Source organism: Atractosteus spatula, chromosome 1 (genome assembly GCF_055471065.1).
Source record: "Atractosteus spatula isolate fAtrSpa1 chromosome 1, fAtrSpa1.hap1, whole genome shotgun sequence".
NCBI classification, from domain to species: Eukaryota; Metazoa; Chordata; class Actinopteri; order Semionotiformes; family Lepisosteidae; genus Atractosteus; species Atractosteus spatula.
The window spans coordinates 45028362-45047560 of NC_142706.1; the positions used below are offsets into that span (position 1 = coordinate 45028362).

General features: G+C 37.0%; 1 protein-coding gene across 1 annotated transcript; it reads right to left on the reverse strand.

The window, feature by feature from the left end:
• Window positions 1-9373: 9373 nt before the first annotated feature.
• Window positions 9374-16036, reverse strand: LOC148840932 (transmembrane emp24 domain-containing protein 11). Its single transcript, XM_088911788.1, has 5 exons — window positions 15907-16036; window positions 15286-15377; window positions 12815-12940; window positions 11209-11355; window positions 9374-9523 (listed from the first exon to the last, which is right to left on the reverse strand). Exons 1-5 carry the CDS (start codon window positions 16034-16036, stop codon window positions 9374-9376), a joined length of 645 nt encoding a protein of 214 aa, XP_088767914.1.
• Window positions 16037-19199: the final 3163 nt, after the last annotated feature.

Consider the following 19199-nt stretch of genomic DNA (forward strand, 5'->3'; position numbering starts at 1 on the left):
GAGTGTGAGGCAGCATTAAATAGGCTGGGGAAAAGGGCTGATTGGGAACTGTGCTGGAATGTGAGGTGGAATGCCGATGCCTCCGGGGGCATGGCATAACAGTTGGGCCCCTGAGCAAGGCCCTTAACCCCACCTGCTCCAGGGGCGCTGTATAAATGGCTGACCCTGCGCTCTGACCCCAAGCTTCTCTCCCTGTCTGTGTGTCTCATGGTGTATGAGTAAAGGCAAATTCCTAATACAAGAAATTGTATATGGCCAATAAAGTGATCTTATAAGATAGAGATAAATAATTTGTGTTATCCAACCTGTGTCTGTGTTATACAACAATCATTAAAACAAATATAATGTACTGTACATTATTTGAGAACATTTAAAACAATATGAGAATTTCAAAATTCTAATAAGGCAGTAGACTGTATGTAGTTATAAAACAGCTAATAATTTTGCACATACAATTGCAATGTGAGAACTACAAATTGAAGTTACAGAAGAAACTTTTGTCTTTACCTTTCATGTGAATCATATAATGCACTTTCTTTTACAAAAGCTTATCTCCATCACAGTTAGAAATTTGCTAACATTAAGCTGGTACAGCATGGCAATATTATGTATGCTCAAAGAGTATGCTATAATAGAATGATAACCAGTCATAGGCTTAATTATTGTATGAAAAACATTGTAGAAGAGATGTCAACATAATTATGACAGTACTGAGAACTACTGAGCCTAGTAAATAGTTGAAATTGCTTGTTGAAATTAATGTTTTTATTGGGCTATAACAAAATGATTTTAACTGCCCAATTAAGCCACTGTTGAGCTTGATCATTCTTCTATTACTTAACTACATAATAAATGAATAATTGAAATGTGTAGATATATACTGAAATAAATAAATATGTGATTAAGGTTATGTATGATTATAATGAGTTTTGCCCTTTATCCAGTTCTCCTGCAGCACCTGTTAAAATTTACCCTTAAAGAGGCACCCATTTTATTACTTAACAGTGAAACCATTCAGTGATGTTAGTTGGCACTCCTGGGATAGGCAAACCATACACTAGGGGAAAGCAACCTGTGCTTTGTTTTATTAGTGTTTTATTACGTTGTATAAAGAAGGACACCTACAACTGATGCAAGGGATTTTTCCGATCTTCCATTGAATTTCTTTGGTTAGAGTATCTATACATTGAAATACAATTCCTTGTCACCAGTTTAAGCCTTGTACACTGCTACACTGTCACCTTTCAAAACACATGGGCTTCAAACTTACTCCAGATGTCTGAATGTTACAAAACCACTATAGTTTTCTCTTATATGGCCTTTTTATGAACAGAGCTCTTGAATAAATTTGTGTTACCATTTATTTTGTAGGCTAATAGCACAATGGATATTACATTCTTACAAAGAGTGACAGGTAAATTTGCACATTTAATGGAATTTTTCTATTTATTAAAAAGATACAGTAGATATAAAGATACACTTTGAATATGGATTATTTATCTTCTGAAGTCTAATGCGAAGGAAATGGTTTGCTTACATTCAAACAAATTCAGAATTCTTAATCTGCAGCTATGTACAGTACTGTACTAAACCTGAGCAGCTGCTGACTCCCAAGGTTAATGATTGTTTGCACTGTAACTTGGTGAGCAGTTAGCCATGATCACCTGAAAGTACCACACTACCTGTCTCTACATTAGTATACCTAAAACATCAATTCGAACGTTTACAACTGATCCACAGAGGGTCAGCTACTTTCCTTTTACAGTTAATACATTTGTTTTCAAAAGTTCAGTTCTAAGAGTGTTGCTCTATTTGCTGACTGCTTGTTTGCAGTTGAGAATCTTTCCAAACATACAAGTCTGTTTACTGTAAACAGGCGCCGTCCTTCGGATGAGACGTAAAACAGAGGTCCTGACTCTCTGTGGTCATTAAAAATCCCAGGGCGTTTCTCGAAAAGAGTAGGGGTGTAACCCCGGCGTCCTGGCCAAATTTCCCATTGGCCCTTACTAATCATGGCCTCCTAATAATCCCCATCTATGAATTTGCTTCATTACTCTGCTCTCCTCCCCACTGATAGCTGGTGTGTGGCGAGCTTTCTGGTGCACTATGGCTGCCGTCACATCATCCAGGTGGATGCTGCACATTGGTGGTGGTTCCCCATTACAGGAGGGGAGTCCCCATTACCTGTAAGGCGCTTTGAGTGGAGTGTCCAGAAAAGTGCTATATAAGTGTAAGCAATTATTTATTATTATTAAGTCATTCAACAGATTATTTAAACAATTCATGCCCTTTACAATTTATGAATTTCTGTATTACAGTGATTCTTAGTGCTCTTCTTGGAATACCCCAGTGTCTGCTGTTTTTTGTTCTAACTGAGCCCCTTAACAACCAGTGCTAATTTGTGCCTGTAACTGTTCTGCTTGCTGGTTTAGACTTTTTTCTTTACAATTGGCCCTGAACTACTACAGACAGCACAATATACTGTAAAAGAGCTGTATACAATGACATTACTAGGATCTCCACCACAAAATACACTGCAGTGTGGAAAGGCATTGAAAGAAGACCTTTTGCAAAAATAAATCTTTCTTGCACAATAAGACTCTTACATTACAGGGAGCCTTTGGAGTTAAGTGCTGAATTATGGTACCTCTTAGTGTATAAGTGTTTATGAAAGCTATTTATGATCATAGTTTCAGGCTTTTGTCAAAACGTAATTCATTTTCCTGAACCCTTACTGCACTACTTTCTCTTCTGAAAAAATACAATGAATGTTGCAACTTTGTAAAATCAGTTTGTCCATAATTCCCTGGTAAAACAGCCGCATCCATTTTTTCACTCTTTGTAACGTTGTTCTACAGCCATCTGTATTCCTGTGTGAACAATATAAAGTCCTAATAAAAAAATAAGATGGATGTAAAGATGCACATGCCTGTACACTCAGCTTTACCCTTTATATCTTTATTTTGCTATGTGTAATTTAGACAGCATTTAGTCAATACTAATGCATATTTATATGCTTAGTAAAGTATTATTAAATAGTACTAATGTAGTACTAATGTAACTCAAAAGTTATATCGTTCAAAGTAATACATTTGGTATTTTTAAAATATTTACATATTGAGATTCTACATCCTATATAATTTTACTTTAGTTAATAAAACAGTAAAAACAGGGCATTGATCCATGCATTACCTACTATGAATTAACAGAAAATCTTGATTTTTATTTTCAAAGTCAGAGGAATGCCAATGCATGAGTCCTAAAGTGGGTTATGTGACATAATTTATTTATGGTTACCCCACCCTGAAATACCAAAAGACGCTTTCTTCAGCATTAATGGATGTTATGGACACACTGATATTGATGTCAGATGTTGGATTTACTCAGAAATGTTGTTTATCCTTAATCTTTGAAATCAGTTTCCAGACTTTTTTATTTTCCATACCATACTTATCCAAAATTCAAAATGCTGTGGTGTATTTTCACATTTTTTCACGGCTGTCCTTCCCCCAGTGAGCAATAACATTCACTCTGAGGACTGTGCATAGTAGAAAAAACTCAACAATGTGAAACTAATCATCAACAAAAAATACATTTTAACTCATTACAAACTGGTAATTGTATTACAGTATCTTTACTAATTCCTGTTCAGATTGATTCATAAATATCAGGAAGCAAAGTATTTATCTTTAGTTTTAATGCATTTGCAAAAACGTTAGATGAACGTCTAGAAGGTCAAATATTAAATCACTTTATGAATGCACTGATTAAACCATCAAAGAGCAAATAACTGCCCTAGGAGTCGCAGCAAGTTTTGGACAGAATATATTTATGGGTAAATTTCGCCCACCATGTGAAATTATTCCATACCCAGTTCGCTCTTACCGTGTTGAAGCTAGCCGTTCAATCTGAGCTCAATTGATCAGATTTAAATCTCGTTCAGTGAAGATTTATAATCCAGCACAGATGCAGGCAGTAATTATGGAAGACGTTCACACCTGCAATGTAAATAATGGCAGAATGGAAATCCTAAGTGACATTTTAGTTCAAATGTTAATGGGTCACCATTAATCCTGAATCTGCATATGAGGCTCAGTACCAACAACAATGCTACAAATTCAATACAACGTTTCTAGTCGAAAACGAATGTACCGTGTGACACTGGTTTGTCGAGATTCATATTCGTAACACAGGATACTGTACTGTCCGTTATTCGTGAAGAAATAAAGACCCGCATAGAAGACAGCGATTAGCTGTGAGTTTTGTGCGCTCAAATTTAACCGCAGTTAATCCTTAGTGTTAAAGATTCGACTTTAACCTATTTCAAACCTTAGAAGTTACCTGCTACCCCGCGTCTTCACGAAGGACTAATGAAAAATTATATCTGTAGTGATGAAACACAACCATACCTAATTCAGAACCAAAGACAGCGACCCTTCTTTCGTTGCGTAGCCGGTATTACCACTTCTGCAGCGCAACAAGACTGAGAGTCAGCAGCTCTCAGCACGTCCTAGCGAGACAACTACACGTTTTTTTCTTCTTAATTAAATCGTCAATATTTTTGTTCTATCCACCCTATTTCGCAGTCACCAATGGTGTCTTTTACGATGACGAATGCCACAACCGCCTACAGGAGAAAGCAAGGAAATTAAAGCTCGGCCCTCTCGCCTTTTAATACGTCACAGCCGATACAGCCCTGATTGGAGGAAAGGGGCGCGTCCCTCGCTGACAGCAAGGGGTCGCTTTGAGCCGAGAGAGCGCCGGCCAGCGATCCCGCGATCCTTGAGTTCAAACTGTAAACGGGCGAGCGCCTTGACCGCTTGAGCCGTTAGCGAAACCCCGTAGATTAACAAGATCTGTACGACTGTTACCTTTCAACACACACAGTACATCTTAATTAACCCTACCAGCTATTAAAATATTTATTAACGAGTGTTCACTTGTCTTTGAAATTGTCATTGAGTTATTACTGTCAAGGCAAAGCTGTCTAGGGATTGCATTATACCGTACGTACCTGTATAGCTGTGGATTTTGAGGATGTCCGGGGTAGGAATCACAGTAAATGATGACTGTTTACATTATGTATGGTATGTCATGTTGACTTTTTATAAAAAATTAAGCTATCCATTCCCTGCCCCCAATATGTGTATTGCCGTATTTAGTAGTATGCCAAAGGTGTAGACCAGGGGTACCCAAGTCTCTGACAAAGTACTGCAGGTTTTATACTGTAGGTCACCCTTAACTCACAAATGAAACACTTAAGATATTAATTACTGTTGACCACTTAAATAGATAATTTTGTCAAATAAGTAGTTTGGAGATAAGTAGAAATACCTACACCCTGAAACTTCAAAGGATCACAGTTGGCTGTTCATGAATCAATTTACTGGCTAAATCAAATCTCAAATCAGATCAAAGCTCTCATATCTTCCAAGTATTTAAGGGTGACCCAAAAGACCTGCTAGCCTGTGGCTTTCCATGGTGGGGCTAGCCACTCCTTAGACAGCATGCCTCATGCCTTCTAGATGTGCACAATGGGGAAATAGAGTATGTATTGATAAAATCTTCTGTAACTGAAAGTACAGTCCAGTGCATAAAAAGAACCATTATCAGAAAGAAAACTTACTATTGAAATTTAGCAGTTTAAGAATACGTTGTGCTAAATGGTTGTATACAGATACAAAATGTATACAGAGTTGTAAGCATGCAGCCTATTGACAGTTGTGTATGATCATGGTGAGAGTGTTTTTAACACACCAAAAATAACTAATAAAACATCATAAGTGCCCTGGGCTCATCAGGAGTAAATTGATTTTTTTACTAAGGACAAAATAATGAGTAGCTACCCTATTTACTGTATTAATGAAGTATAGCAATGCAGGAAACAGACATATTCCTGAATGTCCACATATATACAGTACAAGCACTCAAACTCAACCAACTCATTCACTGCCAGCTGCCTCATAGCTACAGTATCTACATGTAGAGGGGCTGACAGCCACATTCTCTCACATACCAGTAGGGTCACAACGTAGAAGAAACAGAAAGAATACAGAGACACCATGACTAACGAAAACCCAAGACAAAAACTGAGCAGTGCAGTCCCAGGACTAGCAGGAATTGAATCAAGAGGCTGCAGTCTGAGTCCAACACTGCTCAATATCTATGTACTGTAAATGGAATAGCAGAGTTGTTGGAAGATTCTGCAGTGCCTAGCCTTACATTACACAACACAGAGATCGAGTTCTTCCTCTATGCTGATGACCTGGTCCTGCTCTCACCCAGAGAACAGGGGCTGAAGCAGAGTCTGGCATTGCTGGAGCAGTACTGTCAGACCTGGGCGCTGACAGTCAGACAAGACCAGAGTCATAATTTTCCAAAGCTAGAGTTAGATCTCCTGGAAACAGGTATGACTTTAGACAGAATAACACCACTCTCTAACACACAACCAGATACACATAATTTTGACTGACTATCAGCTCATCTGGGAGTTTTGACCTGGCAGTGAATACTCTGAGGGAGAAGGCACTCAGGGCTTTCTATTCAAAACGGAGGTTTTTCAACATCAACCTTCCCAAAAGAATCTGGCTTTAATTATTTGAATACGAAATCCAACCCATTGCCCCATGTGAAAGTGAAGTGTGGGGTCTACTTCAGACCGGGATTACATAAAATGTGATAAACACCCCACAGGAACTCTGCACACTGAGTTCTGTAAAACCTGCTTTTATGTGCAGAGAAAAACTCAAAACAAAATGTGCAGAGCAGAATTAGGCCAAAACCCCCTGCTGATCAAAATATGGAAAAGAGCAATAAAGAATAAACTACATCTAAAAAGCAGTGACAAAACTCTTACCACTACAAGGCCCTACTGAGCCAAGATCTGAGCCCAAAGAGCCCCGTTCAGGACCTGAGCCAGCTGGTTTACATTTATCTACGTTTTGGCAACACTGTAATTCGTTGCTCATGTCAATAAAGCTTGTCGAATTGAATTGCTATGCCCACCAGGGGGAGTAATACTCTGTCTGGTGCAGTGTAAGGAACTCCAGGCCATCATACAATACACACATGCTGAAAATGCTACCCTGTCCTATAAATAAAGCAGTAACACAAAGTGTAATGAACAAGAGCACACCAACACAATGCCTGAACAATGCCGCCCAGTCAGTCCCAGTCCCAGCAGCTCCCGATCAGAAGAGCTATATAAAAACAAGAGGCCCGTTGCAGTTACAATATACTGACCTCTTATGAATAAAAAAATCAATTGGTATTAAACACTTTGGTATTTCAAGGTTTCATATCTTATAGTTGCAATGCAAGGAAAAAATAAAACTTTAAAATAATAATGTATATATTTATGCTAAATGTTAAATATTTATTGTATTTTTCTTTAGCATGCTGATATGATGTTATGAGAGGTCATTTTAAGTTTGAGTTCTTAAGCAACATACGGAAGCGCATTGCTGCCACCAATGAAAAAAAAATCCTCACCCTTATCTCGTAATTCCGAGATAATTTTCTTGTAATTATGACTTAGCAATTCTTGCGTACTTTATGTGCTCATGCGATAGCACAATTATCATATAATACCTATATCAAGTAGGTAGCTACATCAGCATGCGCAGGCTGCAAAGAAACACATTAAAGGTTTATTCCATGCTGAAAAGAGAAGAAAAGAAACACAGCCAAAATGTTGTGTTTCTTTTCTTCTCTGTTCAGCATGGAATAAACCTTTATTTTATTCCTTTAATACTACAGCGCTTTCAGGTTCTCATGGGTTTGCACCCTCCCGGCTACCACCTCAGGTGGGCCCTTCGCCGCTGGTGCTCAAACCCGGGTCTCTGGCATCACTCAACAGGGAACCAGCTGGCTGAGCTAAAGGAAGATAACCCCTCAGCTCAGCGGCTGAGGTCCCGCTACTCACAGGGAATGGCGGTGATGTCACTGCTCTGGCAACCGGCTCACACAACCTGTAATGTCTGCCGTGTCCGTTACAATACCTATATCGCTACGTGCGGACTTACAGTTTTAAGCAGTGGAAGTCATTGCACGTGTAACTGTTCATAACCGAACCATAATTGCTTTCATCTCTAAATCCTACAAAACTGGTCCTCATGCTTGTAATGATTCTGCTTATATTTGCTACATATTGCAAGATTTCATTATGACTAAACCCCAGTCGAAATCTGTACAAATTCTGCAGGCGCTGGACACAATCATTAAACCGAAAGCGCCAGTCAAGTTCATCATAGCTTCTACATGCGTTCAGTGCACAACGTAACAGGTTGAACATACACTGATTTAAGCATTGCTATCTTGTAATTACGAGATAATTCGTTATCTCGTAATTACGAGATAAGGGGGCTAATTGTTTTTTTCCCTTAGTGGCAGCAATGTGCTTCCGTAGCAATGGTATTTTAAATAAAAACGTTTGAAAAGGTACAGCAACAGGGTCAATGAGTCACTCAATGGAACACAGTTACACATTCTGTAGAACTTGCTTTTGCCAGTTACAGCTTATGAATCAAAACCCCTTCCTCTGTGACCCAGATTGTTTGTCAAAGAAGAGAGCAAACAAACTTTTCATATAGGCCTGAAATGTAGAATGTGAAAGGAGATTATAATTATCGATATATTAGCTATATTATCACTTCATTGTCTTAATAAATTTGTAGGAACTAATGTTTGCATGTTTATTTCCAAACTTAAGTTATGCACAAGAGAATCACAGAATTGTCTGACGTCACTTGGCTAGTTAAAAGGAGGAATAGTAAAAAATATCTTCTTCCTGACATTGTTGAAGATCTGAATATACAGTACAGATGTATGCTCTCTGTGTGGTTTTCTGTTGTTGCATCTACGCACTGTATCATTTTCCAGGCTAGCTGCTCTGGTCAAAATAGATCCAGATGAGTTTATAAGCTGATTAAGAGCACTCGAGAGACATTTGCTTACAGTATGTCACAACCTGAAAAGTGGAAGAATAAGAGCAAAAATAAACACAATGAATACTTCCAAATTTCACATCGTTTTCCAGCATTTACTCTGTTTTACTAGGTGGAAACATACAGTACACCAAATAATTTACAAAATAAGGAAAGAAAGCAATGAAAATGTGGCATGTGAATTAAAATATTAAAAAAAGCTCCAATTTTGATTTTAACTGTTATTCAATTCTAGGAAGGAACACCATCATTTTAAACTGAGTCATTTTTACAGAGGCAAATGTTTAAAATATTATCTTCAGCTTGATAATCTAGGATAGTAAAAAGATACGCATTATTTTTTTTTATTATTTGCTTGCATGCTGTATGTATTTAAACAATTAACTACCAGTACTCTAAGGATATTGGTTTTCCCTAGTCTTACATTATTAAACTAGCTTTTTCTCTATGAGGAAATCTTTCATTTGCTTCATTTGCCAGACTCCCACTGTGATGAGTATGAAGGTCTGCATGATGGCCCACCATAAAACATTACTATTTATGTCTTCACTTGTTTGTCTGAAGGTTTCCTCACGCTCCTGTTGAAAAGAAGACGAGAGGTAAAAACACACAGAGCTGGAAAGAAAAGGAATGAGTGTGTTTGCTAGGGACACAAAAATAAAATAGAGAATTATCAGAAACTGACCAAGAGGATTAGTCAATAAATCAATTAAATAATCATAACCCCCAACTTGTAAATGATTTTGCCAAGAATATACCTGAACAGTGGGTATAATTGGAGGCACCTGAATTCTTTGTTCCCTGGCACAGCTTTAGTGAAAAGAGTAATAATTAAGGTACACTGGATTAAATAAATCTTTTGTTAACAATGACAATACACACACTAAACAACACACAGCATAAACATATACAGTAACACTGTTTGTTTTTGTTTATCTTCATATGGTAATGATTATCATAATAAATATGTTTAATGTGCACAGAAAAGAACTGTCCCCAGCACTCATTCTTCCTCTCAATCACTACTGCTTTCCAGTATCCAGGAGATTGAAGTAGACGATCAGCTACTAAGTCACTCTCTTAGTTTGAAAAAGGGGATACACAAACATTCAATCTAATGGTCTCATCTCATTTCAATATGGATATTAGAACATAAAAACGGTTACAAACAAGAGAAAGTTATTTGGTTCATCTATTCCGTTTAGTCTTTAGTTAATTAACCCAAGGATCTCATCCAGCCTTTTTCTGAAAGAAGTCAGGATATCATTTTCAACAACATGGGTGTTGGAAGAGCTCAGTTTTAAAAGCGCGGTGTGTGTCTGTCTGGTTCTGGTTTGTGTTTCACTGCTCGTTCTGAATGTGTTCGCTGGGTTTACTTTGTCAACGAGAGAGAGACTGACCGAAAAAATTAGCCTAAATCCTAAGTTGCACTGTGAAGCCACCGTGGTTATTGACAGCTGAAGACTTGTGTTTGGTAAAATCTTCAAGTTCTTTGACAAGAATAGAAGTGTAATATATGCACAATTGATTCTTTGCCTGTAAAAAATTGCTCTGAGGGTTTGAGGACTGGTATCATGTCCTATCATAATCTTCACTGCTCAGAGACACTGAAGGTTGATTTCCTTCAGTCTGTCAGTGTAGGACATTCCCTTAAGCTCTGCAATAGCCTGGTTGCTCTTCTCCGGGCTGATTGCAGAACAGCAAGATCTTTTCTAAAACATGGTGACCAAAATTGTACACAGTGTTCTAAATGAGGCCTTACTAATTAAACATTTTTAAAATAAAATCATTTAAATTCTATTATTTTAACTATATATCCTCACATTTCTTGCCTTTTAACTGTTAAAATTCACACTTTGTCTAGAAGATGTAAGTAAAATGTCTACATTGATAATAAATAGCAATCTTCTAGCTCAGTTTCTATTCTCTTTATAGATTTTTTTTCTACCTGCGTGCAAAAATCTGCACTTGTCTCCATTAACCATCATCTGCAGATGCAAGCCCAGATTTGAATTTTATTTAAATCTGTTAAAATTTTATTTTCCACTACTTTTACAGTGTTTGCTAATCCTCCTGTTTTCGTGTGCACAGCAAACTTTACTAGTTTACTTGAATCTAAATAACTGATAGAATTTAAGAAGAGCAGTGTGCTTAGTGAAGATCCCTGTGGAATTCTACTAATTACATCACCCCATATCTGTACTCCCTGTTTTCTGTTTATTAGTGTATTATCAACCATTCAAGTCTTCTGAAATGTTCTTACCCTCTGGTAGTTCTGCTGCTTGATGATGTGCCGCACTTCTTCAATCAGATGCATCAATCTGTACTCCAGGGCTCTGACTGTATCTTTGGCTTTTACAGAGGAAGGGTCCAGAGTGTGCTCTCCTATCTGCACATCCAGGTGAACTCTCTGGAGGTCAAGAATATTGTCACTTACTATCATATGGGCTTTTACTTATTTCTTTGTGGAAACTAAGTCATTAGGAAGTGCAGCAGTCTGCAAGGGTATGCAAAAAAATAAATGAACCCTCAAACGTGTTTCACAGGTGGAAATTACGTCCCCTTTAAAAGTAGTCCCTTTGCGCATGTCCTCTTGTTTGTAATACTGTTTCTAAGGGTTATGAGTCCTCTCACAAGAATGGTGATGGCTATACCAAAATTATTCCATGCTAGGTTTTTTGAGGTCAACAAGACAAAAGTACAATTTTTTAAGAACTTTTGGTTCCTTTTTAACATACTGCAGGTCAGACTAGCTCTCTTGAGCTTCACATGTTTTGATTGATTATAATTCTTTTCTAATTTTCTAATTTTAATTTATTGCTTCTTCTCCGTCCCCTTTGCATTTCATTTGTATTGTAGATTGAGAAATACGGACAATATACTGGTTATTGTAAATATGCAATATGTAATCCAATACAGAGTCAAAGGCTATCCCAGTAATCAGTGAGTGCAAGCCGGATACATTCTGGACAGGATGTTAGTCCATCACAGGGCATACAGACACAGATGCCCACCAGGGCCAATTAACATACCAGTATGTACAGTACTTATGAGTATGGGAGGAAACCAGAGCACCCATAGGAAACCCACACGAACACAGGGAGAACATACTGTACAAACTCCACGCAGATAGTACGACGTGAAATGAACCCAGGGCCCCAGGGCAGCAATGTTAACCACTTTACCACCATGCCACCCCCTGAATCCAAACAATGTAAATGAAACAACACACCGTATAAGAGAAGGGGAAATAGAACGTAACATAAAAGGAAAAAAAACATTATAATAGCTATACTGTACATATGAGTTTGTGGAATAGTGAAAGAGAGCTGAGGAAGGGCTACGGGCTCTCCATTCTAACCCAATCTTCTTTTAAAAGCACAACATAATAAGCTGCTTTATTAAATCTTATCAGTGCATTTCAGGTTATAGGTATGTAGTTTATCTCTGACCTAATGAACTTAAAGAGAAGGGGAAAGTTGCTTACAGTTTAGTCTTTAACATCTCGCCTGTAGGAAATGGAAAAATGCAACAGTGCTAAGGGGTCTGATTCCATATTTGTCAGTGAGATACTGTACCACTGGGACTTACCAAAACAGGGCAAAAACAGGTAAAGAATCAAATGGGATTTCAGACCAACTGACTGCCCCAAAGTTTTTGTCATTCCCGCAAGTCATCTGAAAGTGCTGATTTTCCAGCAGGGCGATGCAAGACTACATGATCATGTGATTACAGTTCATGGAAACAATGGTAAAATCATGCTTTTCCTCCAGACCTAAATCCATTGGAACAATCTGTGACCAACTCGCCATTGTCATCAACATGATAAGACTGCAACCAGCCAAACAGTTTTCATACTTTAAACTTACCAACTTGTCTCCGGCAAAAACAGCAAATGTAGTTGAGGTTGACTGTAAACAGATATAATGTTGACCTGAAGTATGTGAGGTAAATGAGAATTTTCCTTCCTGGGAGTATTTTTTAGTCATCACAGTCTAAAACACAGGAACACAAACAACTGTTATTTTTCTGTTTAATCAATATTATGTGATCAGCCAGGTTCAGTTTCTTTGTAAGAAGGAACAAAATAATCTAGACAAATAATTTTAATACTCCTACAGTAGTTGCAGTGATACTGGTAGTTGTTAAGGTTCACTGATGTGCATTGAAACCAGTAACCAAAAACTCAGTAGCATAGAAATATAATGTAATCTACATTTACAAACAGTAAGCAGATATGTTTGTTGTCTGATTGTGTGGTTTTTGGTTTTTTTGGTAAAGCAAATACTAAGCTCAAAATGTGATTTCACAAAAATGCATGAAGATCAGTGTTTGATAACTCAAAAAATGTGTCAATGAAGAATCTGTACAAATAACCATTCAGTAAAACCTGATTTTAGTCAACAGAAGAACAGTGAAAAATTACAGTATGTCATGCTGAGTAACACGCATTGCATGCACAAATGAAGGTGGGCTGTTGCCTGAAGAAGGAAAAGTTGTAATTCCACTAACAGCAGACTTGCAGAGAAAATAAACATGGTCCATTCCATTGATTTGATCTCTGTAGTTTTTTAGACTGTAGTGGCTAAAGTACAAGATGTTCATTGGAGAAATAGCCTGCACATCAATATAACAACTGAAGGTTTCTGCCTGCTTGAAAATGTTGTGCATGCACACAGGCAGCACAAGGGCCACTAAGCACACATCGTTTGTGTGTCAGAAAACAAAGAGTAGAGGAAACCTTTCTTTTCCAATTGATAAAGTTTTGACCCTTAGAGATCAGACAGAAGACAAAAAGTAGGGAGACGTCATGGTGAGAGTTGCTGACTGTTGAGTTGTTGAAGTCTGCTCAGCGATACATTGACAAAGTCCTTGATCCAACAGTTATTTTTATTACAACATGTCATTCTGTAAGTGCTGAATTTCCAGCAGGACAATGTGAAGCTACAGTGATCTGGGACTACAATTGCACAATCTCAAGGAAACAATGCCATAATCCTGCCTTTTCTCCAGACCTAAGTCCAGTAGAATATCTGGGTGATCTCCTTACCACTGCATCGACATGAGACAACTGGAATCAGCCAAAGCTTATTGGTTGGCTGCAGCTGCACTGGAGAGTAGTGAAGCAGCCCACAGTAGCCTGTCCAGAGGCTGATCAGGTCTGTGTGTCAGCACTGACAGAATCAGGTTGATGTTCAAAGAAATCATACCGGATAGTAAATAGCTTTGAAATATACTGTAAACTTTATAACTGTATAAAATAAAACTGTATGTTATATTTCATATTGAAAACATGTCATTTTTTATATTTTTGGTCACATTTTCAGTTGTTTTGTTCAACAATTCAATACAAATACAGTGATAATTAAATGAATGTGAGGAGTTGAAATAATGTTGATTTAGTTGTTATTATTATAATAAAATAGAAAGGCAGGAAAATACTTGAGGCACAAAACTAGATTCCTAAATTAATCTTCATTGCTAATGAAGATTAGTAAGGGATCAGTGACTGAAACATTCACCAGCCTTTTATTTTTTTTAAAAGAGCATTTTTATTCAGAAATATTTTAGATATATATACTGTAAATTTACCAAATTAAATTAAAAGTTTGAATAAACTATTAATCATAAATTAAAGTCTACTGTTTGATTTTTTTTCTGTGTTGCTTATTATTCAGTATCTACCCGATATTAATTCAACTTAAAATACTCCCTCATGAACATTTATCATGCTATTTTTACAATAGAATATTTCTCCTGGCTTTACTGTTATATACCCATAGGTTTTCTATACATTCAAATGCATTTGCTATGCTTTACTCTACTGAACCATGAAAATACAATTATCCCAGCAGAATATTTAATGACCAAGTAGCGATGGCTTACCAGCTCATACCAAGGACAACATCTCCTATGTACAGTATCCCTCCCCACTCACCGTACTAGAGCACTGGTTTGGAGATTCAGAAGAGACAGTGCTCACACATTCTAAATTTCAAATAAATGAGAATGTAAAATATATGATTAGATACTGCTTGGTTCAAATCCTGGACTCTAATATTTCTGAAACCCAGATTTATAGAAACATTGTGTATTTAAACAAGTCATATGATGGGAAAAGGATGATAATCACAAATGTCATTTACCTGGATAAAATATGTGTTAATGCAACATTAGGAACATTTTCATAAGGCATTTTAAAATATGCATGGTTTTCCATTAATATTTGTTGCCTGCTAGTTGAAAAGCCTGCATTCAGAGTCCCTACAAAGTCTTTAAGATTTAAACTACCAGCCTGTCTACCTTTAAAAACAGAAATTGTGCCAATCATCATCTTTACCTGAAAGTCCGGGTCTCTCACCGCTACATTCATGCCGAGATGAAATGCAGAGTCCTTTTTGCTGCCATCCCAGAGCTCCATTTTAAAAATCCCTGAAGAGAAGGGAATTATATACTGTATATGTGCGAGTATTTGTTTACATTTGGTAAGATCTGATAACATTAAGTAATATTAAGTTAAAATTCCTTGTTTAATCAAATTAAAAATGTTATCCACATGTTATTTCCAGGACCCAGAATTGGAAGAAGTGATTAGAATATGTGTGTTGCTTATTTTCTTGCACATTTGTTTCCTACTTAGTGGCTCAGGGGTGCTTTAAAGAAATTCATACCGTTTTCTCTTCTTCATAAGCACACTGAAATGTCTTAGTTCTATCATTCCCTTTTCTGAAAGCATAAAAAATGATAAAGCAACTTTCTTTTCCAGTTCTGAAACTTGCAAGGCATGCAGTCAGAGAGAATGTTACATCACACCCCGTGAACTGAATGTCTTTCTACCTGATGATATTTCTGCGTAATTCAATCACCTGGAAAATATTTAAAACCATCCAAGTGAGCTAACAGCTGTCATATCCTTAAATAGGAATTTTTGGTTGAGTAACATTTTGCAGCACAAACTCACCTGTCACTAAAGTGTCTTGTGGAATGTCTTCAATGATACACTTTTCTTCTCTTTCTCCCAAGTCAAAAAACATAGCAGACGACAAGGACAAGCAAGAAATCAGTAACAGTCCAATACTTCTAACTCTCATTTTCTAAACGTAGCACGCAACAATAGCAAACAGGAATTAGCAAGACCTGAAACCTGGAGCTGATGGGATAGGAGGAAACATGAAGCACATGTGTGAGAAGTCAACACCTGACATTTCTGAAAACAGGCTAATTGCCAGCTGCCCTGATAAGAGCAGTTAAAAAAACTTGGATAAGCGTATAGTATCTTAAGGACATATACTGTAAGTAAGGACATTTCTTGGTGGTAACAGAAAATATTTTCTAGACTAGTAAAGTAGATTACAGATTACAGTCCGAAACGTACCTCCTTAGTGTAATGTCAAACAATGTTATATAATAAAAATAAACATTTGCAGACAAAACCACAATCCAAAAATTGAGACCAGCTGGAACTCTACAGTGACTTAAAAGACTTGTATATAAATTACCATTACTAAATACTTTTGTGCCTTATGTTCAGAGGGACGTACAGTTCTTAAATTCAGTTATTTTTTTAATGCTTGAAAGGCAAGCTGTATTTGTTTTCTACTTTGTGGTTTAAAAATAAATACAAAATGCAGAATAAAGCCTGCATGTTTTTCATCCTCAGTATTACTGGATGACCTGCCTACATTCTATGTTTTAAATGATTGAAAATAGGCAATACATTTGCCTTAAGGGAGTAATAAATTGAACTATGCTCTTTCACAATGGCAACTTTATTGAAATACTTGAAACATTCTGTAAAACAAAGATATGAATCATTCATCCATTACTCAGTAAGCTCACTGAATGAAACTCTGCGAGATACTCAAGTACTTTAATACAGCATCCAAAATGAGCACATAAATTGAAACAATGATCTCATTGTTTTCCATAGAGGGTTTTTAACTACAGGAGATTTTATTAAATTAGATGGCCGTACTGTATGAATCGGTAATGCTATGTCATTTACATTATTTTAAAGTCCTTTATGCTACTGTATTTTAAGCTTTGTCCTTAAGGGAAAGAAGCTGCATATTTGTAGAACAGTGATACAGAATTCTTAAGGCAGTGGCTGACATGACATAAATATGAAGTTAAGTAGTTCTCCTCTATTTCTTCATATTGAAGGTGAGTTCAACAACAAATTTTGATAGTTTTACTCGGTACCAACAACAATTTGTCGAGTTATTTTCTCTAGGGTGCTTGTTTTGTCACTTTGAGATTGTTCAAACAGCAATGCCCAGAAACAGCAGTATTAACTGCGGCACTGCTTCACTTCAGTGCTGTTTTAATGTAGTTCAATAGCTTCTGACAGGGTCACATACTGTAAAAATGTGAGATCAGCCGGTGGCTAAAATGGAAGGGGCGTATTATGTTAAAGAACATATTACATTTTCAATGTAAGAAATTTCTCAATTGCTTGGGAGAATAAATTATCATCACACCAACTAAATGTGTTTATGTTATATTCACATATTTATATTTTTATATCTGCATAAATACTAAATTCCCAGCTCCCAGATACTAAATTATTGAGGACATTTGCAACATTGGAAATGTGTTCACACATTTTAATCAATCAGTGCTTATAAAGCAAATTATTTATCTATCCATGCATTTGCATTAACCATTTTATCCTTAGATAGTTGAGCCAGGGCTAACCTGGTAGATACGGGGTACAAGAATAACATGCAGACCTACACAGCCAGTGTCCCTAACTGTAAATGAATGCAGGACCCTGAAGCTGTGAGGCAGCAAGACTAATCGCCACATCAGGGTAATTATATGGCATTATATTTATTGTAATTGTATTAGCCACTTCAAGCCTTCCTATGAAGTATGACACAGCACATGATCCACTGTGTAAAACAGACCTACAGTAGGAGCACTAGAGAAATTCCAGAAAGCGGCAGCACATCTTATAACAGAGCTTAAGTAGATGAGTTATGGGGACATGCAACAGGAAAAAAAATCTTTGTAGTCTTGGTTAAAGACATAATAGTCACACATTCTCTCAGGTCTTCAGCTTTTTGAAGGGAATCAGTTTGATCCCAAGTTGTCTCACATTAAATTAAAAACAAGGCACAGCTGTACACTTGTTAAAAGCGAGTTTCATACTGATGCAAGAAACGATTTTTTAGGCAGAGAGTTATCAATGTAGCGGGCAGCATGGTTAGCATTGCTGCCTTGCATTGCTGGGCCCCTCATTCATTTCCAGACCTGGGGTGCCTCTCCCGATGTTCAAGTGAATCTTCTCCGGGTGCTCCAGTTTCCTCCTATAGTCTAAAGACATACAGTACTGGCGGGTTCACTGGCTTCTGGGAAAATTGGCCCTGGTGTGAGCGTGTGTCCGTGTCTGTGTGTTCCCTGCCTTGTGCCCATTGTGACCCTTAATTGGATAAAGCATTCAGAAAATAGATGGATGGATTATCAATGTATTTGGGATTACCCAAAAACCAGGATTACCAAGGTATGTTGTGGATATAGACACACTGGTAACTTTCGGGTCGAGGTCTGATGTTGTGTGGTGTTGTCTGTAGAATCACTGACTTTGATGAGTGGCATGGCCTGTTCTGTTCTTGTCCTCTTCACTACAGTTGAGCTCATTTAGAGTTAGACAAGACCTGAGATATGTTCTTCAACTGACAGTATGTTTATAGATAAAGCCATTGATACCTACTTGCAATCAAATCTAAACTTAAAATAAGAAATAATCTTTCCCTTGCTTTTCATCAAAATGTATAGTTATTTCAGATCTTGTGTTCTTCGTCTATCAGACACTAAAGACAAAATCAAACATTTTGTTTAAGCAATTGAAGATTTTTTTAGATGTTTGTGATGAAGTGTGATGGTTTCTGAACTCCGATAAAGGCTTTAAATTAAACAAAAAACACAAGGTTCGTGAAGAGGATTTTAATCCTTTCAAAATTCACCCACAATGTTGCACTTTTAAGACCACCCAAACAGACTTTTTTTGTATAGTTTGAAGATTAAAGGCAATTTTCCCCCATAAAAAACAAGAAACAAACATGAAAAGAAAAAAACATGACTATACATTTTATTTACAAATTTCACAAAGACTTGTTTGAAGTTATCACCATCATAAATAAACTATACTACTTTCTCTAAGTATAGCTTTGAAACTATGATGTATTTAGTTAGAAAATAACACATTATTTTCAGTATCTCTGTCATGTTTATAAAGAACAAAATGGATTT

What these genes read in the sequence shown, in the direction of transcription:
- LOC148840932 (XM_088911788.1), bottom strand. Translation starts at nt 16,036, where the DNA reads ATGAGAGTTAGAAGTATTGGACTGTTACTGATTTCTTGCTTGTCCTTG. An exon ending in TGAGAGACCCGGACTTTCAG is followed by an intron (nt 12,941 to 15,285) that starts GTAAAGATGATG and finishes CCTGTGTTTTAG; the next exon opens with ACTGTGATGACTAAAAAATA. An exon ending in AGCAGCAGAACTACCAGAGG is followed by an intron (nt 9,524 to 11,208) that starts GTAAGAACATTT and finishes TCTTTTCAACAG; the next exon opens with GAGCGTGAGGAAACCTTCAG.